At 40.9% G+C, this 21,311-nt stretch overlaps 2 protein-coding genes across 4 annotated transcripts in view; both read left to right on the forward strand.

The window, feature by feature from the left end:
* Positions 1 to 232: 232 nt before the first annotated feature.
* LOC128385276 (ATP-binding cassette sub-family D member 2-like) lies at positions 233 to 13,140 on the forward strand. Its single transcript, XM_053344135.1, has 10 exons — positions 233 to 1,292; positions 1,766 to 1,946; positions 2,510 to 2,631; positions 7,384 to 7,546; positions 8,213 to 8,307; positions 9,453 to 9,598; positions 10,634 to 10,779; positions 11,960 to 12,044; positions 12,666 to 12,791; positions 12,936 to 13,140. The coding sequence occupies exons 1-10, from the start codon at positions 351 to 353 to the stop codon at positions 13,138 to 13,140; spliced, it is 2,211 nt and encodes a 736-aa protein (XP_053200110.1). The 5' UTR covers positions 233 to 350.
* A 6,231-nt stretch (positions 13,141 to 19,371) lies between these two features.
* LOC128353338 (kinesin-like protein KIF21A) overlaps positions 19,372 to 21,311 on the forward strand; it is a 36,612-nt gene continuing 34,672 nt past the window's right edge. For all 3 annotated transcript variants that reach the window (XM_053314025.1, XM_053314026.1, XM_053314027.1), the window contains exon 1: positions 19,372 to 19,731. In XM_053314025.1, the coding sequence (XP_053170000.1) occupies positions 19,688 to 19,731 (44 nt within the window). In that variant the 5' untranslated portion in view covers positions 19,372 to 19,687. The remainder of the gene's footprint in view (positions 19,732 to 21,311) is intronic.

A 21,311-nucleotide genomic window follows, 5' to 3' on the forward strand; every position in this document is an offset into this window, starting at 1 on the left:
GCGCGACCAATGAAAAGAGACTGATGTCAAGTTGGCGATAATAATAGCATGATTTCCTCTTTATAAAATAAAAGCACAAACTCAACATCACGGTATAATAGCATTAACGTATTGGGGAAGTTGATTTATTTTGAAATGTATAACAGGAAGTGCTGTTTTTCTTAGTATTCTGCGTTTAACAATAGTACAAAAAAAAAAAAAACCCAAGCAGGATGTAGCGGTACATGTCAGCCCTGCAGCCAGAACAGAGGTCCTTCTCTCTTTCATGTCGACCCGGTGAGACGAGAGGAGTTTCAGGGGGGGATGGCTGTTGTGAGGATTCTCAGTAAAAACGACTAACGTTTGACAAAATGTCGCACATCCTGGATGCGGCGTCCAGAGTGAGATGGGACCGCTCGGCTGCGGCGAAGAGAGCCGTGTTTATTGCGGCTGCTGCGTACGGCTTGAAAACGCTTTACCCCATCATCTGCAGGCAGCTCCGCAAAGACAAACACCCAGGGAACAATCGCAGGCTCTCCAGGACTGAAAACGGAGCCACCTGTGTGGTCAAATCCCAGACAGATGCTGCTGTTAAAAAGACATCCCCTGGGGTGAACGCTGAATTTTTCAAGCAGATCCTCGAACTTGCTAAAATCCTCTTCCCCAAGCTGGTGTCCAGAGAGCTGGGTTTGCTCTGCTTACACTCCGTGGCGCTGATATCTCGGACGTTTCTGTCTATTTACGTGGCAAGCTTGGATGGCAAGATTGTTAAAACGATCGTGGAGAAGAAACCCAAGAGCTTCATCCTCCAGCTGGTCAAATGGCTCCTCATCGCCATCCCGGCCACGTTCGTCAACAGCGCCATCCGGTTCTTGGAGTGCAAACTGGCTCTGGCCTTCCGCACCCGGCTGGTGAACCATGCCTACCGGACCTATTTCACCGATCAGACCTACTACAAAGTCAGCAACATGGACGGGAGGCTCGCCAACCCGGACCAGTCTCTCACCGAGGATGTCATGATGTTCTCCCAGTCGGTGGCTCATCTTTATTCCAACCTCACCAAACCCATCCTGGATGTGATGCTGACCTCCTACACGCTGATCCAGACTGCTAGATCCAGAGGTGCAAACGCCACTGGGCCGACCCTGCTGGCCGGGCTGGTGGTGTTCGCAACAGCTAAGGTCCTACGCGCTTGCTCACCCAAATTTGGCAAGCTGGTGGCTGAGGAGGCTCACAGGAAGGGCTACCTGCGCTATGTGCACTCCAGGATCATTGCAAACGCAGAGGAGATCGCTTTCTACAGGGGACACAAGGTACAATGTGCAGGGCAGTTATAAATCTAGTCTATATTATAACTGTATAATTCAGTTACAACCATACAATACAGCCACAAGTGTAATGCCCCATTAATAAACCTGCAATCAAACCTGTCATTAAAGCTGAATCTCCATTTTTACATACATGTCTTAACTGTATTTATATATATTAACAAATGATTTGACAGATAATGTAGACTCTTAGCATCTATTATCTATTAGAGCCTGACCGATATATCAGTTGACCGATATTATCAGCTGATATTGGGCTACCACAGATATATCAGTATCTGCATCTGTTGTCTAATATCTGCCAATTGGGGTCTAATAGCAATATAATTAGATTGATGATTACACTGCAAACAGGCCATTTGGTTTAAGGTACAACTTCAATGACTGTGGCAAAAAAAGAAAACCCTGCATGAAATGAAATGCTGCTGTTTTATTGTAATATACTGTGTCCTGTGCAGGTGGAGATGCGCCAACTGCAGAAGTGCTACCGGGCTCTGGCGGACCAGATGAACCTGATCCTGTCCAAGCGTCTCTGGTACATCATGATCGAGCAGTTCCTCATGAAGTACGTGTGGAGCAGCAGCGGGCTCGTCATGGTTGCCGTGCCGATCATCACTGCCACCGGCTTCGCTGACAACGGTATGGGCCCCCCCCCCCCCCCAAAACCTTTTCTTACCAAGACTCCCAGTTAAATCTTCTTCAATATCCACCTTACACATCTCACACAGTGTCTGGTGTGTAGTAAACTTAAGCTTTAATGAACTACTGCTGTAATAGCTTTAATAGTTTGTGTCAGTCTGTGGTGTTAATAGATTTCATAGCACACATGAGGATCATTAGCATCCCCAAACCAACAGCCACTATTTCCTCCTCACACAGGAGCTGATTAGCATGTGTGAGAACAGTAACTGCCTCCCACCCACACCACCCCATGTGACAGTTGCATAAAAATGAAGCTATATCTGAGTCTCCTTGTTTGCTGATCAGTTTTGCCACTGTGCCACTCTTCTAATATTTAAAGATCATCATCTCAGTGGTGTTTTTATGTTCACAGGCTCCAGATATGAGAACGTGGTGTCAACAGGCTGTAATGGTGAAGACTCATCAGTCTTGTTAAGGTGTTTGTAGCATCGCAGTTTCTCAGTGAGCTCACTCTCTCTCTTTTCTGGCTCGTGTTTGTGTCTTTTTTGTCCATCGTGTAGAAACGGCAGATGGTCAGACGCAGGTGTTGGTGAGCGAGAGGACGGAGGCTTTCACCACAGCCCGTAACCTTTTGGCCTCAGGAGCCGACGCCATCGAGAGGATCATGTCCTCCTACAAAGAGGTGAGGACACAAGCACGCTGATATTAATGTTAGCCTCAGCGGAGTGCCATGTGTTTGTCTCTTATCTGAAAAGAATCAGCACTAAACTCTCTGTGTGGCAGTTTGGAAACAAAGAGACTCCACATCACGAACACCTACTGAGCTCCCTCATTTACTACAGATGAATAAGCCCAGCCTTCACCTATGACCCCACCTGTAAATGTAACATAGCGGTCTGTAAAAAAAAACTATATAAAGGACAAAGCTCTGAAAGAACCTGCAGAGTGAATTCACCAATGAATAGAGTGACATTTCTAACACAACTACATATTCTAGGAATGAGTCAGTTTCAAATTAGATTCTAATATGAGATGAGATCTTTCATCTGTATGCAAACATCATAAACAAATGAAGTAGGTGCATTATCTCAAAAATGATCATTTAACCATGAGATTGCATGTGATTCAGTAGATATAACAGGATTAGTATTTCCATTTTTTTGCATCAGTTTTGTTTGTAAGTACAATAGGGGAAATATCAAAGGGGAAATATCACGTCCAAATCCAGCTGACAGTTTCACCATAAACATTTTTCAAAATAAAAATCAATCATCACAATAACCTTAAGAATGAGATGAAGAAGTGAGGACAGTGAGATTTGCTTAATTATCACTCATTACCTGTGTTAATATAATGTACTATTTCCACTTCAAGCTCAGCACAGATATAATTTGGTTCATAGTTGTTATTTAAAGTAAGTTTAGCATCTTATTCTGAAGAAAGTTGTATTTTTATATAGGTGAGAGTTTCAGATACTCAAATGACGTGGACATGTGTCAGTTTCTAAGCTAATGTTTAAGAGGCTGAATAGATGGATGACTCAGTGACTGACAGATACATCACACTGTACTGTACACCCATCTCTCTTCCTCTCATCCCCTCCCTCCTTGTGAAACTCACTGTGTATGCACAGGAATGTGTTGGGAGACCATGCTGAAAAAAGCAAAGAAAGAAAGAAAGAAAGAAATCAGTGAATGAAAGGCCTTGTTCATTGAGGGCCAAATCCCTGATCTCTCGTTGCATTTTAATCCAAAAAAAAAAAAAATAGCAAGGACCATTCATGCATTGTCGCCCTCGGGCTGCATTTTGAGGTCTGTAAGAGGATTTGGCTGCTGCACATTTGTTGTGAAGCTGTATTGCATTGCAGCTGGCATGTGCTCGCCTGTTTCTAATCATGTGCCCACCTGTGTTTTTCGGTGCATTTAACCATTGCTGCTCAGTGATATCCTTTGTAACACATGTAGCGTTTGAGCAAAGGGGGTCACTTGAGTTTGCATGTAGCGTGTGACTCGCCTGTGAACATCAGTGCTCAACATAGCTCCACGGTCTGAGCCTGTGGTGAAGAGGAGGAATTGAAACTTCCTTTAAGAGTGCAGAGTGCAAGCGGGTAATTGTAGGAAGTCTGAATTAGGTCTGAGTCAGGCCTTCTCAAAAAACTTCCCATTGTTTCTATCTCTCTGCCATTTCTCCCCACAGTGTTTCAGTAACTCTGTTGCTACGACTGTCACGACATTGCAAGCCTCTGATGCAAAACTCCTGGCTGGAGGATATGAGTTTTAACCTGCAGTCACCTCTCTTCTCTGTCTTCTGGGTTGCGTGTGGAGTACAGTGGATGTGCAGCAGCAAGTCCCTGCTTGCATTTCTAGCAGATGTGTGTGAATGTGTGTGCAAAATTAACAGGCGGCACGGATGGAGCACATTCCTGAGGCGATGTGCCCTGCTCACGCCTCCGAACACTCTGCCTGTTTAATATGACAGTATACAGTGTGTTTATTTGCTTGTGTGTGTATGTGTGTGTGTGTGTTTGTGTCTGAGGTCAGATGGTCCTATGACATGTTCCAGCTTGTGTGAGATTGCTACTCAGTTATGTTTAGTTTCCTTTTTGTTCTACAGATGCCTGTTTTAACCCAGTCTGGAATGAAACCCTGCCTATTAGCTTCCTTCCTGTTTTCTTGTCTTTCTCACTGCTTTACATTTGTTCAGGTATTGTCACTATTATACAGCATAATCAAAGTGCCCTAAATGATTGCAAAATGGGGATCCAAATAAATATTTCCATTGATATTTTGTAGAATTTCCTCATCATTGTTGTTATTGCTTTGTTTCTAAATGCTTAGCTCAAAGCATAAAGATGCAGGGGAAAGGGGATGGGGCCTTTTTAAGCTTATTACAGTGACCGTAGAGAGGAGACAGGAAACAGTGGACCATAAGGGAATTTTCTTGCGAGGCAGATGGATTCGCGAGATCAAACGAGGATCCATCTCGTCAGGTTTCAAGTTATGGTGGTTGAAAAGACAGCGGCTCAGACTAATCAGCATACGATGAGGAAGTGCTGGCAGCTACGGGTGTGGTTTAGGTGGGCAGGGTAGGTGACACCAAGAAGTTAGCTGACAGATGATTCATCCAATTACCTGCCAGGTTTTCTGTTTTCGTTTTTTAAAGTCGCCACCCTTTTTCCAAACGACTTCTTGGATGGTTCCGTGTAACAATCAGGTAAACCGGGGGCATGTCAGGTTGACTTGAGTATGCTTGGATGAAGCTAGGAAGATACTTTTTATTGTTTGGAAGACAGCAGAGATGGAATCATGCAGGCTTGGAACAAAAGTGAACAACTCATTTTTTTATTTTATGGTGAACTATTCCTTTAAAAAGGCATGCAGCACACAGTAGACTACATCAGAGCAAAAAAAAAAAAAAAATCAGCTTAACATCGGTGTTGTGTTGTGGCATTCAGATGATGATTATTCCCCACACAGTCACAGTCACACTCATCTTTCCCTCATCTTTATTCCTTAGAAGTTTAATCAGATTTTAGACTTTGACAAGACAACTGGGTCAAGTTAGTCCTCTGATATGTGTCCCACTGCATTAACTAGAATAGAGGTTGATCACAGAAATCTTTCATAGGTATCGTTTCCTGGAGACAGAATATGCTGACGCTGTCATGTCACTGTAGGTCAGCCAGCAGTGCAGCCTTGTGCGTTTGAGTGTTGCCTTTCCAGAGCTCCTTCCCTCAGGGCTTAGCCTAGCTGTGAATAATCCTCCATCTGTTGATCTTTCAACCCACACTTCTGCATCTCTTGCTCGCTTTCCCTCTCTCTCTCTCTCCCTCTCTCTCTCTCTCTCTCTCTCACTCTCTCTCTCTCTCTCTCTCTCTCTCTGTCTCTCTCTGTCTCTCTCTGTCTCTCTCTCTCACACTCTCTCTCTCTCTCTCTCTCTCTCTCAGTGTAATTGGAACCTGCATAGGAATGAAGGTTATCAGATATACTGTCCTGATATAATGAATGTATTTATACATGCACTCACTCATTAGAAGGAAAACCACAGCAGTATCCAAGCGGTCAGCACTTCTACTGAGCTCATTTCCTGTATCGCTAACGACTTCTCTTTTGTGCTGCACGATGCTGCTGCTGTTATTATTTGATGTTTTGCATGTGCACCTGTTTGGTCATTTCGTGGTCCGTAATTAACCAACTTAAAGCGAAAATCGGTGGAAAAGGCACGGCTTGTTATGCAAATCAGGTGATACTGCGGTTCCCAATAGTAATATTCAGTTACGACGACAACCACAACACAAGCTCACATTTGCACACCGATGTTTAAACACACCTGTATGCCACAGACCAAATGTTTAAAGTGCTTAAACCAGAATTTTAAACCTTTAAATAATGAGATACTTCTAATTGTATTCATTTTGCAACAGGTCATCACAGGAATGTCTTCCACCTCTTGAAAACATATTTGCACTTATCAGTCATACAGTAAACACTAGCTTGAGCTCCAGGTTGCATCCCTCTCATTTCAGAGCTACTTCATTCTATCCTAACTGTAAGATAATAATACAAAATGTTACGTATGGTACTGTATGTCTACATTTAGGGTCCCAGCAGGATTCTAAAATAAGCTGTTGATGAAGTTAATATCTTCATCATTAGAGGAGGAACACACACTTCGTCCTCCACTCTCCCCGATTTAGACACATTTCATTGCGTTGGTGTTTTGCTTTTTTTCCCTCTTTGAGCCAGTCAAATCCCTGCAGCTCCACTTAGTGTCCATGAATTCCCAGAACTGGTGTTTGCTGTAATATAATCAAGCTGTGTCAACAGGCTTCATTGTCTCTCTGCAGGGTGCTGAGCTGAAGCCAAAAGCTGCTGATTTTTCTTTGTTTTCTTCTTTGTTTTTCCCTTCTTTGATTTCATGAGTTTCATTTTCTGTATCATTCTGAAACAAGCTTTTTTCATCTTCCCTCTCTCTGTCTCTCTCTCTCTCTGTCTCTCTCTGTCTCTCTCTCTCTGAGGCAATTATACATTCTGTACAGCAGAGGAAAACACAACTCTGAGGGATTATAATTAATCCAAGAGCATACACTTGCCAAAAGTAAAGAAAGAAAAACAGTCTATCCTTAACTCATTTCCACTGCATCAGCCACTTTGGGAATTTGGTGTTGGCTGCACATTTTTATAAACACTATTACACATCTTTACACACACACACACACACACACACACACACACACACACACTGATACCTATTTGTCAGATTTACCTGCCCTGACCTCACCACCTGTTCTGTTGTACCATCACATGGCCATGACAATGACCTTCGCCACAATCCGAGCTGCTCTGGGTCACGCTAACATTCCTCTGACATTTCCCTTTAATAACCTTTGACCCCCTGTGTGTGTTTGTGTGTGTGTGTGTGTGTTTGGTAAAAGGTCACAGAGCTGGCAGGCTACACCGCAAGGGTCCACAACATGTTCGTGGTGTTCGAGGACGTCCAGAAGGGTGTTTACAAGCGCTCCTCTCTGTCAGCCACAGCGGGAGGAGAGAAGAAGAGCAAGCCTGAGATGCACATAGAGGGACCACTGGAGATCAAAGGTGGGCTTATACTTGGTTCACACACCTCTTTATGTATCATGATAAAGTGAAACAAGGAAACCGTTAGCTGCCAGTCTACACATGCTTGGTTACTGTTGCTATGTAGGTTGGATTTTCACCACTTCCGCTGTCTGAAGCATTGAGCAAGCTGGTTTCTTTTGTCAGTTAGTTCCAATGTATTGTGTGAACTTAATAACCCCAACCCAAGTGTTTATTTTCAGCCCTTTCATATGCTATTTATACATAGATTTGATTTTTGTAAGTAAATTCCCTTCACACTGACTACAAACTACAGTTCCACACTTACTATCTAAATTTTGTGCCCTTTGCGGGGGAGCTTGCAAAACCAGAATAAGCTAAAATTCCTAGATCCCTAGGTCACCAGTCAGATTCATTGCGTAAATATCCTTTTGTAAACATCCATTTGATGCCACAATCAATCTCCTTTTAAAGAGTAGCATTAAGCTAAGAGATAAGTGAAGTGGTAAAGAGGGATTTTCTTATTTTTACCCCATAATTCCTGCTCTGTAGGTATTATCCCATCCATATTCATGCTTATGCGTAGACAGAGAGGGAGTTTAATCCTTTATTATTACTCTGATACACTGTCACTCAGTTTTCATGACCTTTCCTCCTCCTCTGTGTTCCTCTCTTTTGTCTCTGCAGGTGAAGTGATAGATGTTGACAACGGCATTGTGTGCGAGAACGTCCCAATTATCACGCCGAACGGGGATGTAGTAGTATCAAGCTTGAATTTTAAGGTAAGGCAGCTCTACTCTCTGTTAGATTGTGATCTACTTTATTCTGTTTTTCAGAATGGGCTAAAATATGAAAGAGCAGCTAAATGATCCTTTAATCTGTACTTCAGCATCAAACTCTGATTTACTCCCCCCGTTGATATTACACTTCAACTGATAGTTTCAAACGTTCTCTGAGCTCCTCATCAGCATCAGACTCCCTCAGGGTTTTGGTCTGTGTGGCGTTCATTAGCATTTAAGAAGAATCCTCTGTAGTCTCATTAGGAAACAGATACATCCTTTGGGTGTCAGCGTGTTCCAGCCCTCCAGCTGTGGACTACTGTAATGAGCTGCAGAGGATTTTTGTGATGCTTACCATTACATATCAGAGCCGACAACGTTTAACTATCAGTTTTTGAGATCCAGATATTATAAGGACAGCTGCCACTTCCTGTGTGTTCTGCTCGGTATATCCTGTTGTGTTTATTTCCCTCTCAAACATCAGAGAGGCCAAGGGGTCTGCAGATCCCAGGGGCCTGTTCTTTGTTCGTGGATAATTGAGTTGGATTGATTTCATTGCTGATAATTGGACACACTGGCCAGGATTCTGAAGCCCTTCAAAGCTGGCTTTAAACTGTATTTATAATTATTATCAGAGCCAGCATTGTGACAGATAAGTTTCACCGATAGAAAGACATCAATGAAATTAGGCTTTTAGATGTGAACATGTACATTAAAATGAGTTGCAAATACTACAAGTTATCTGATTGAGAACTGAGAGGATAATTAGCTGGGTAACATCAAGTTAAGCCTCACTATCAGATAGTGACGCCCCCTCATGAAGATCAAAATCTCACGCCAACAGACCTCTGTCTAGACTACACCGAGCTCCTGTTGTGAAAAGACTGGCTTGAGGTGAATGTACCTGAGCACCCTGCTGACACTGAGCTGATACAAAAATCTGTTGACACTGTGCTTACACACACAAATAGCATACACCAAACATACCCAAGCAAAACCTCTTCAGTGTGTGACAGATGATAGCTCTGAATCAGGCATTTGGATGCTCCTTGTATATGTTCATATAAGCAATACTACTATTTTTTGGTGCTATTATCCATAATGTTTGGATTAGTTTTACTTTTCAATGACTGATGTGATCTTTTCAGGTGGAAGAGGGCATGCACCTATTGATCACGGGGCCGAACGGCTGTGGAAAAAGCTCTCTTTTCCGCATCCTCAGCGGTTTGTGGCCTGTCTACGGTGGCCGGCTTCACAAACCTTCTCCTCAACATATGTTCTACATCCCCCAAAGGTACAAACACACAGTCTCACACAGTCTCACACATACTCCAATATCCCATAGTGGTGAGGGGCACTGAAACAACTGTAGGGTTTGATCATTGTACCGGTGAACCCTATGTGTAATCTAATCCTTTGTAACAGGACCAGTGTGTACTGTATGTGTATGTGTGTGTGTAGGTGGGGGCTGACAAAGAGAAACCAGAGCTCTGCCACAGTGAAATATTTACCATACAGACATACTGTAGCTTCTAATATCTCACATTTACAGCAGTTTGTTTATTATTCATCTTATAGATTCAACAAAATGTAGAAAATGACACAAGTTCAATATCATCAGTCGGTCATGTGACAGTGGTTTGTGTTGCAAATATTCACCCCTTGGTTCTATAAAACAGCAGCTAATGATTCATATAAGCTTGTTTTATCAACTTCCTGACAGCAGCCTGAGCCATGTAATATAATGCATGTTGCCATCATCATCATCATCATCACCATCAGTCATGGAAGTGTATAGTGAAGAGTCAATCATCATCTATCGGGAACATGTGGGCAATTTTAGTATCTATCCTGTGAGTTTCTAACAGGTAAGATGATGAGTGCATTCTCCACTAATTCAAACAGTAGAAGGACTGCAGCTCTTAAACTGAACTGAAGTGACCCAAGACAAACTGTCACACGTAATCTTATCCAGGGCTGCGGACTCAGCGACTCCCTCCTGCAGAGCAGTAAATATTTTATACATAGGATGAGATGGCCACCTGGTAGCTGTAACATAACCCAATACACTTACACTTTTCTCTTTAAGTGTCTAAAGGTCCTGCCCTTTTGTACACAGACACACACACACACACACACACACACACACACACACACACACACACACACACACAAGCCCTTCGTTAGCATCCTCTTTTCTTCAGGGAATGGAGCACTTAATGAAATGAGAAGTTCACAAACAAACACTCAGTGGATAATGTATTTTTGTGTGTGTGTGTGTGTGTGTGTGTGTGTGTGTGTGTGTGTGTGTGTGTGTGTTGTCCTCCAGGCCGTACATGTCCATGGGTTCACTGCGGGACCAGGTGATCTATCCAGATTCAGTGGAGGACATGGCTGCCAGGGGACTGAGTGACAAAGACCTGGAGACCATCTTGAACATCGTCAACCTCAACCACATTGTCACCAGAGAAGGAGGTAGGACACTTATGAAGGCAACTTACAATGATCTGGAGTTGAGAGTTTCATGTGATAATAGGGGAAGATGCAGATCATGTAGATTGAAGATTGGAGATGTAGAAAATTTCTCAGGCAACATTTAAACAAACATCAGAACTAGACAAATAGCATCAGGCAACATAACAAGAAATAAGTAGATGAAAACCTGTCATATAAAAAAAACTCGATTAAAAAACATCAAATAGACAAAACAATCACAATTAGACATAATAACTATAAAAATAACCATTACATAGACATAATAAACAGAACAGCCATCAGACAAAACCATTAACTTGACAAAACCATTAAAAATGCACAAAATAATAATTAGCCTAATCTGAGCCTAATCCGCTAGCAAACAATAATGTTATTGACTTTACTGTGAAGATCCTGTTGGTCTACAGTTTCTGCAATGTAAATTTGATGTGGTTTTAAAATTTAGCAAACTTTTCACTGCAAATTGTTACTGTGGTGCAAGTTAGTGGCTGTTCAGGGATCAAACAGGTTAACATTATACTGTATGTACCAGCCAGAAGCTTGATCTTCTGCACGTGGGTATTACTGGTATTGCCTAAACTTGAGTCTGTGGCTAATTGGCAGCCACTCTCCTCTCATTGCCAAACAAACAGGCCTATTGTTGTGAAGCAACTGCTGCACAAAGCTCAGTGCCGCAGGAGGTTTTAATGTGTGAATGAATGCACTGTGAAAATGTTTCGGAAAGGTCTTGATTGCAAAGGAACTCGCACGCATGCACAGTCAAAAATCATCAATCAAGGATGTGAACAGGATTTTCTGTTTAGTCACACTGCAAACACCAGACATCTGTGTTTTAGTGCTGCTCCCCCCCTTTCTAATGGTTGTTGGTAAGAACAGACATTTAAAACAGTCTGTTTGTATCTTAATTATTCATTACATTGCTCATAATGTATTTTTGATGAACTCTTTATGTACTTGCCTAATGTCACCTGTTAATACTTTAAAGTGGGTCAAAATACTTGAGTAGACTAAATGTAGTTTAAGATACCACTTCACCAAGATGAAGAAATCTAGAAAATGTTTTGTCTCAGCATCTATAATCCCAAAATATCAGTATCTGCCTTTCAAACCATTGTAGGGGTTTTTATGGTTGTCTGATGTGTCTTCTTTACTTGTCCAGGGTGGGACACTGAGCTGGACTGGAAGGATGTGCTCTCAGGAGGCGAGAAGCAGAGGATGGGCATGGCCCGCATGTTCTACCACAAGTAAGGAGATCGCTGTTTGTTTAATATTCGTAATTTCAAGAGGCCAAAATTTCAAGTTGAGGTCAATTAATATTCCTGCAGTCTGATATTCCAAGTTAGTATCACACTTTTTTAAGTAAAAGTAGGTAGTATTTAGAAAAGTTGGTAGTATTTAGAAAAGTTGGTAGTATTTAGAAAAGTTGGTAGTATTTAGAGCTGGGCATTATATTGATATTGTGATATGAGACTAGATATCATATTAGATATAGAACATCGTAATATCGTGACAGGACACAAGTGATGTCTTTTCCTGGTTTTAAAAGCTACATTACTGTAGTGATGTAATTTTATAAACTTACCAGACTGTTAACCTACCCACCTACCCACTTAGTCATTATATCCACATTACTAAAAATCTCACTGAAAATATTTTGTGAAGCATCAAGTCATCCTACAATATTATCGCAATATCAGTATAGAGGTATTTGGTCAAAAATATCACAATATTTAATTTTGTTCATATCATCCAGCACCAGTAGTGCTGTTGGTCGTCATTTTAAATGAGTTTATTGAAGAATGTGCATTAAGAAGACAACAGGATGGATAGCGACTATTAAAACCATTTCCCCCCTTGTGTGTCAGGCCTAAGTATGCGCTGCTGGATGAGTGTACCAGTGCTGTGAGCATTGACGTGGAGGGAAAAATCTTCCAGGCTGCCAAAGATTCTGGCATCTCCCTGCTCTCCATCACTCACAGACCCTCCCTGTGGTAAGACACATCACACAAAAGAGGAATTAGCTTGTGATGTATCATTTTCAGAGTAATGAGGTGAAATGTGGGTATACCCACTTTTCAGTCCATCATAAAGTTACAAATTCACACTGCTGTCTCGTCATTCCTCTCCGCCTCCAGGAAGTATCACACCAACCTGCTGCAGTTTGACGGGGAGGGCGGCTGGCGCTTTGAGCAGCTGGACACAGCGACCCGCCTCTCCCTCACTGAGGAGAAACAGCGGCTGGAATCCCAGCTGGCCGGAATCCCTGAGATGCAGCATCGCCTCAACGAACTCTGCAAGATCCTGGGAGACGACTCAGTCCTCAAAACAGCTGAGGAGTGAGAGAGAGGGGGAAAGAGGCCAGGGGGGGGAAATGGACAAGAGTGGGGGCAGGAGAAGAGAGTGTGGGAGATGAAGAGGCAATGAAAGAAAAAGGCATCTGTAAGGCGAGGGGAGGGGGGGGGGGGTTTAAGCATTTTTTCCTTGTTTAGATTTTTTTCGTTTCTTTTGCTCCAAGCTTTTCCTTAAAGCAGGACAGCTCTCAATGCCAGCTAGTCTTTCAGCTCTCCTTTCTCCTCTTCCACTTCTTTGTAATCTCTCCTTTGCCTAGCTCCAATCTGAGAAGTGGAGGGGGGTGAGTGAAGTGGATTCACAAATACCCCCCCTCCCCTTGCAATGCACACAAACCGCACACTCAGTTGTAGATTTTAGTTAGCTTTTAGCATGCATCTTTCTTTTTTTTTTACATTTGAAAGTGGCAGAACCGGTACATCCAAATTCACCAAGATGGATCTTTTTTGTTTTGTTTTACAAAGTAGCACTTTACTCTGCTTCTAGAGGGCTGTTTTTGTTTTGTTGTGGTGGCTCGTGGTGAAATGAGGCGATAGCTGCATTTTAGCTGGAAAACTTTTTTAATATAGAACCACTAAATTATATCCAAAGCAGTATTCCACGCCCGGTGCACTGGGGTTGTGCAGGATCCATATTTGTTTTTACCTCCTTAATTTAAGTAGTGTATCTCAGTTTTTACTGAACTTAATGTGACCTCTTAATTTCGAGAGGTCAGAAGAGACTATTTTTAAAAATGTCACTATATGCCTTTGTTTGGTTTTGTGTACATAGCAGTCATACAATCCCTGTCCTTATTTTACCTCGTCTTTGCCCTGAATTTTCTCAAACCTTTGAACCACTGGCATAGGCTCAGTTGCAGTCTTGCACAGAGCCATCTTGGGTCTATTATTAGAGCGATTAGTGACGCAGGTCTGGCTCCGAAACTACAGGTTTCTGGTTTATTGAACAAACACAATGAGCTAAAGAGGCCCTCTTCAGAGCAGAGAGCAATCTAGTCTGGCCTGTCTATGAACAGTCACATACTATATACTGTACATGGATGAACAGGTAGTCACTCAGACTTTGTTACTGTCACACCCGCCACCTGTCGCAGCTCTCCGCCCCCCTCATGTGTTGACACAAAACACACTCTTGTGTCTGCTGTGTGTCGGATACCTGCTGGGACTCTGCTTTGTCAGCAGTGCTGATCCGGCTCTGTGGGTTCTTTTGAGCCTGTTGAGATGCACATTATAGCATAACGGTACTTGACAATGAACTGACACACTATGCCAATCAACAGCTGTGTGATTATAATACAAGAAATACTTTATTTCTCACCTTTCTACAATGGAAGTTGATTATCTTTTAATATTTTCCAGTATGTTTAAATGCATCTTAATATTAGAGATAATACTCCACATATGTTACAACATGTTGTTATATAAGAGGCCTTATTGGGTTTTACCTAATATGTGCATCTCATGATAGGGCTAATATACTGTAGAGGAGAGGTTAGAGTTCAGGCTTGTTCATAGATTAACGTCTTTGCAGCTCATTTTTGGCTCAAGGATACTTCATCAGGTTGTTTAGCCTCTATCCTTAGGATCTCTTCTATGTACAGGAACAAAAACAGAATACATAGCACTAACATGTATAATGAGGTACTGCTGGTTATCTACAGTGGCTGTTGGCAGGTGGATTGTTTTTCCTCATTCAGCCTCCGTGTTTGTTTCCAGCAACTTGTGTGAAAGTATGTACTGTACTGTGAAATTAGCAATTTGTTACATTATCATCATTTTTTGTTCCGTTATAAAAGTCGTTAACGTTTGTTTTCATGTGGTGGTTCTGAAGCTGTGGTTGTGGCTGCTCATACGGTATGTTCTTTTTATGGTTCAGATATGTTTGTGTGCGTGCTTAAAGAGTGAGGAACAGTGATCTAGGCAGACTTTTGCCTCTCCAATTGCATTGAGTTAAACGGAGAGGAGTTATGGAGAAGTTGCGGATGCTTATGTCATTCATTTAAAGTCCGATATCAGATTTTGACCATACACTCACATACAGTTAGATATGTGGTTTCATACATTTCAAATTGACAGTGTGAGAGTTTGGATCCCTCAGCTCATTTCAGAAACAGTTAAATGTGTAAGACCACTTCAGAAAAACAACTATAAGCAAACAAGAAAAACTTTGTAATTCTCAATGCACGACACGCACATCTCAATCAATGTCACCATGGAGCTTGAGTGATTGACAGTGTAATAATATCAAGTTAACACGCTTCTGTTTGTTAGCACGCCACCCTTTTGGCGTCTCACAGAACCGACAATCATATGCATCATCAGCAGAACAGAAATAAATGCACTGCTGTCTTTCAAAATACAGCTTGGCTTGTTGGTATCAAGAAATGTGTAAAGGAGTACTGATTTTTAGGTATGTAACCAATTCTGCGTTATCTAATTTGGTATGACACTTGATACGTATTGTTGCATGTCAAGGTTTAGCAACTTCGTCAGGCATTTTTGTTTAGTCTAAGCTTGGGCTGCATCCATGGTGTTAAAAGCACAGCATATTTACTCCATTGAGATTTTAAACCTTTGTAAGTTCCCCTCTTGGCTCTAGAAGACAGTTCAAGAAAAGGGCTTTGAGTATGTGGATGCAGCACTGGTCTGCTAGGTTACTGAAGGACAGATTCATATTTTTTCCCCCGGTCCATGACAGAAGAAGAAAAACTAATTCAATTTAGAATTTGTTCATTTGTTCCTTTTATATTGAAAGGAATAATAACTTGTATGCTCGAAATGGTCTTGTAATATAATAAGAGGACCATCGAAAAAATGATTACACTTTCATGTGAAATGGCAAGCAAGCCTTTTTAATGACTGTACAAGAGTTTCTGACCAGAAGTATGTCATCTATTCTGTGTTGTGTTAGTCAGACTCTGTTGACAGGAGAGTAAACAAGCCTCTGAATGACACAGAGTCTGCCAAGTGACACTGAAACATGAGGTCAGCTCAAGAGCAGCCAGTGCCTGTAACCTGTAGGCATGGCCATGGCTTCAATAATTAAGAAAGTCCGAGACACTTTTATCTAATCTAGAAATGTGGGATAATAAATGATGAGGTACCCTTCTGCTTAAATCGAAAACTTTTCAACCTGAATATTCTCTCGAACGATTGGACACTATATTGATGTTTTATCGATATTGTGATATGAGAAGATATTGACTTGGAGTATTATTGATATATCATAAGTGTTGTCTTTTCCTGGTTTTAAGGCTGCATTAAAGTAACATTATTTACCTTTATTCACTCATTTTATCCACATTACCAATGTTTATTTATCAAAAATCTCATTGTGTAAATATTTTGTGAAAATAGTCATCCTTACAATATTATTGTAGTATTGATATAGAGGTATTTGGTCAAAAATATTGTGAAATTTGACTTTGTGCATATCACCCAGCCCTACTGGTAGGGACTATCTGAAAATACCTTCAATCTCTCTACATTAATATTATTTGTATATTTAAAGTGACTGATGTTTTTTATTAGCAGTGGCTCACATGACTGCTTGTATGTAAAAGGCATTTGTAGTAGTGAACCCATGTAGAACAATCTTTCAACTCATTAGTTTGGTTTTTGAGCCTACAACTTCACCTCTCACCATATAGCATTATATGGTGATATAGCATCATTGCCAGCCACAGAAGGTTCTCTTTCAACTGTACATTACCTGCTTTTTAGCAAAATAAGAGACAGATGTTTCCCTCAGGTGTTTTTGGACACCAAAGAAAAGCTAAAAGAAAGTGAATATTGGATTGACACAACTCCAGAAGAATGCTAATGTTGCTCTTTATCTGCTGGATGTGTAAACAGGCAGCTGTTTGCTAACAAGTTTTCCATATCAACTTCATATGCTGTAGTCACAGTCTGCTTCGGCTGCTGCCGAGTGGTCCATAAATACCTTAATGCACGTTTAATATCAGATTTTTTTCAGCTACTTTCAAATAGACAGCTGTGAATTTGCATCTAGTCAACCTTATTTCTTCATGACTGAAGTTACTCCTCAGATAATTGCATGAAACCTCATCATTTTTTATCTCCTTTAAGAAACATTTAAAGATAGTTTACCGGTGAAGTTAGGCCCATAGTGACCTACTACACTGTATGACCTTGCTATATAATGATATCCTTACTAACAAAACCTTGATACTGAACCCTTTTGTAAGTAAGAGATTGAATGTAATCATGTACGATAAAGCATTTCCTAAGGTTACGAAGACATGCGGTCAGGTCATGACAGTCTTCTTTTTTTGTTTTGTTTGACAATTGATAATTTTATCATTGTGTTAATCGTGCATGTTGTTATTTTAGTGGAGACAGAGTGTAAACTGGTATTATAGGTAAGGAGAACGTTTGAAATGTGTGTTCAAAAGTAGTGTAGGACAGTCAAATCAATTCATGAAAAGTTCTCAATCCAGAAACCAGAAAACAAAAGCATTGGGAAATGAATTTTTTTGAAGTACGGTAGTTCTCTGGTTTCTAACATACAAAGTGTTGAAGTTGAAGATGTACTGATTAAACTGTCCTGCACCAACATGCAGGGACTGTCCCTCAAAGCCAGTGATTACTAAAGTTTGGTGTTATTACAGAACTTTTTTAGAGAGAGCTTTGTTTTCAATCAAAACTCCCGTACATATACCTATTTTACATTTTGACCTCCTGTAACAGTAACCCTGCTTTATGGGGATCTCATTGTGCATGTGTAGGAATCTGAGTTATTTAACAGTAGAAACAAGAGAGGCACATACATCGACATAACCACCGTCTGTTCAAAAACCATGTGCTAAGATCACTTTATGTTGAAAGATGAAGATGTATTTTCTTGTAAATAAAACAATACAGAGCAACCGCAAAGAATGTCTCATGGTTATTCTTCACCATCCTTTGTAATTAGATTATACTTCTGTGACAGGATTTACACCATTTGGAAAGTTCAATACCTTAAAATAATTACTGAATTGCCTAGGCTATAAGCTTTTTTGTCACGTCTGGATTAATTTTTTTGTATCGAGAAATTAAAAAATGAATTGACAAGTGAGAACTTTTATCAGTTCTTTTTAATGATGACAGACAGATATTAATCTATTTTAACAAACTAAAGGTTGCCTCCCCTTCTATTTATTATATATTAATTTAGATATCTGGTTCACAAGACTTCTTTATTCCAGTACTGATACACTGTTTAGAGTCACTCTTCAGGTATTTGCATGAAGAAGAAACTGTGTTTTTGAAGCCACCTGCTGGCCAAATCAAGTGGGCTGCAAGAGTGCAATAATAAAAGATGGCCACAAGATGGCAGCATCCCCAAGTAACCGCGTTCACCCTTTGATCTTTCTCACATTGTACATATCACAGGCACATTCAAATGCAGTTTGGTTTATTTTTTATTGATTTTATTCAGTTTTAGTTTATCTTTGACATGTTTATGCACAAACATTTTCATTGCCTAAATCAACCCAATGGTTAAAAGACTGACCATAGGCTTTATTTAGGTTTGATTTAATCTGACAACCAGACAGCCTCTCAGTCCAGCCCTTCATGTTAAACAGGCTCTGAAGAAGTCACTGGTTCTGACCAGTGTGACTGTGCATTTCTGAAGACACTTAGAAAAGAAGAAAAAAACCCACGAACTTTATTGACCAATGGAGACCAGAGCAATAACAGACAAAGGTCAGCATACACATAGCAGCTCTATAATATCAAATATTGATTAATGAATAACAATAAACGATAAATGAAATGACTAAACTATTGTAATGAACAAATGAAAACATGTACTGCGAAAAATAATTTCAGTCAGATAGGTCCTTTTATTAATTTAGGTTTTTTCCCCCATCATTATTGTATTTAATTTTATGTTTTCATTCTGAAGACAAGGGGATTGATTTTTTTTTCATTTTTGATTCTCATTATTTCTTTGTCACCACATTTCTTTATTTAGCCATATAACAAAATATATATTTTAATCAATGAATAATTTGTTTTTATTATTGTTATTGTATTATTATTATTATATTGTAATGTAAACATCAGAAATGTGTGTACATTGTTTCCCAGTGTCAGCAGCAGTCAGTCAGCTTGTGTCTCCTCTCTGCTCCTCCTGTACGGCTCAGGAGGAGAGGGAGGAGTTTAGTTACGTCCTCCGCCTTGGGAGTCAATCACACGCCAAGTGAACCGTCTACACACACTGTGCTCTGCCCGGCCAGCAGCCAGGGACGATGCCTCTGAAGAGGTGACCACCGCCGGATACCCCAAACACGTTTCTCCGAACATGGAAAACAAATCGATCTGATCATAATCACATAAAACATGGCTTCTATTTCTAGTCCGCCTAGGAGGAGGTGAGATCGGCGGCGGTGGAGGCTCAAGATAGAAGGCTTTCCTGACAGGGCGGGAGGGCAGCACACGGCGCTCTCTTGTCTTGTAAGAGGATAAAGAAAAAAGGGAAAGCAAGCTATTTTTAAGCGGACTGCTAGGGGCCATCCTCCGGTGACAACATGACCAGCGGGCCGGATGAGAGCTCGGTGCGCGTCGCCCTGAGGTAAGGATGCAGCTGGAGCGGACCCTCCTCTCCAAAAGATGCTCCTGTGTCACACCTGCACATGTGATCCCTGCCTTTATTCCTGCTTCCACATCCATCATAGGCCATATGTAACTTAACAGTGACTCTAATGTACCAGAGCATCTCCACCCCATCCAATTTCCCTTTAGGCTATATCTCCCCAAATCCCCCCAAAACAAACCCCTCCTACCATAAATGTGCCCTCATTTTAAAGCTAATATGGAACAGACATTATGTTCTTCTTCATATGTCTCACCCTTACATTTAATAGTTACTAGTAGTATTATATACACAACAAATATAGAACAGTACCCATGATTACCCGAGCTTCTTTTGTTAATACCTGCACTGCATGTACAGTAGGCTACATGCTGTGTAGTGGATTTATGAATGAAGGTCTCAGCTCAGAGGGATTAGGCTAAGGGAAAGCCACCTTTACAGTGTAGTCAGGACAACACACAGTGTCTGGAGGACGCAAATGAGCAAAATGCAGGATATTTTATGGTATGATTTCAGAGTGAAGTGTTGATTTCAGTCATAGCATTTGTAGCCTTTTGTGTGTTGAATTTCAGGCAGTTTGAATTTGCTGTGCCTGATCTGACCCTTGCCCCTTCAGCCAATCCATACTCTCAGACTGAGATAGTTCCTGTTTGAACACCAGTTATATCAGTGTTTCTAGTGTGTGTGTGTGTGTGTGTGTGTGTGTGTGTGTGTGTGTGTGTGTATGTAACAGAAATAGAAACAGAACAAAAAACAAATCTGCCCAGACGCAGCACCAACATAAAATACCTACAAATCAATAAAGGCATCAATACACTGACATGATAGGGCGGTGGCTAAAGTAGGAGGCAGGTGCTTGCCTGTATGTGTGCATGTGTTTTGGAAAGACAATCTGAAATGTCATGTGAACTGGATCAGTGGAAGAGAGAGGACAAAAGCTGGTTCCTCTCATGTTTCTCTTTCGTCTCTCTCTCGCTCTTTCACTTGTTATTGTGCATTCAGACTTTGACCCAGAACTCTATTTACTGAGCCAACTCAGTCATACTAGCCTGTGTCTTCACTTCTTAAATCATAAAAGATCTGCTGGCGTATCCCATCGTGCACTCTGGTCATCCACTCCTATACAGTCTCATTAATAAGATTACATTAATACTATAAGATTACTCTGGTGTCATTATATACACAAAGCAGGTATGTCTTAATTTAAAGCATACATGTTGTAAAAGATTAAGCTTTGCAACACACTAGTATATCTCATCCAAGCATACAAGTTAAATGACAATTTGACATATCAGCTTACAGAAAGTTGTGTGTCTGTCTCCTTGAGTGGAAACGACCTGCTATTGTGTCCACTTAGAAAGCTCTAGTTCTTTAATTATTTGGAGAGCTCTGTTGTCTTGTTTGCTGGTTGGGTTTCCACCTTTAGTCCTATTTATGGTCAGTCAGGTGACTATTTGTTGGTTTATTCATTCATTTATTTGTATTACTTCTATTCTTCTATTCATTCATTCATTTAATAAGTGCTTTTGAATTTAGTTAGTTGGGTCTTGGTGTGATTG

This window comes from Scomber japonicus, chromosome 23, assembly GCF_027409825.1.
Source record: "Scomber japonicus isolate fScoJap1 chromosome 23, fScoJap1.pri, whole genome shotgun sequence".
NCBI lineage: Eukaryota > Metazoa > Chordata > Actinopteri > Scombriformes > Scombridae > Scomber > Scomber japonicus.

Coding starts and splice junctions, on each gene's coding strand:
- LOC128385276 (XM_053344135.1), top strand. CDS start 351: ATGTCGCACATCCTGGATGCGGCGTCCAGAGTGAGATGGGACCGCTCG. Junction 1,293..1,765: donor CTTTCTACAGGGGACACAAG/GTACAATGTGCA, acceptor TGTCCTGTGCAG/GTGGAGATGCGCCAACTGCA. Junction 10,780..11,959: donor CATTGTCACCAGAGAAGGAG/GTAGGACACTTA, acceptor TTACTTGTCCAG/GGTGGGACACTGAGCTGGAC.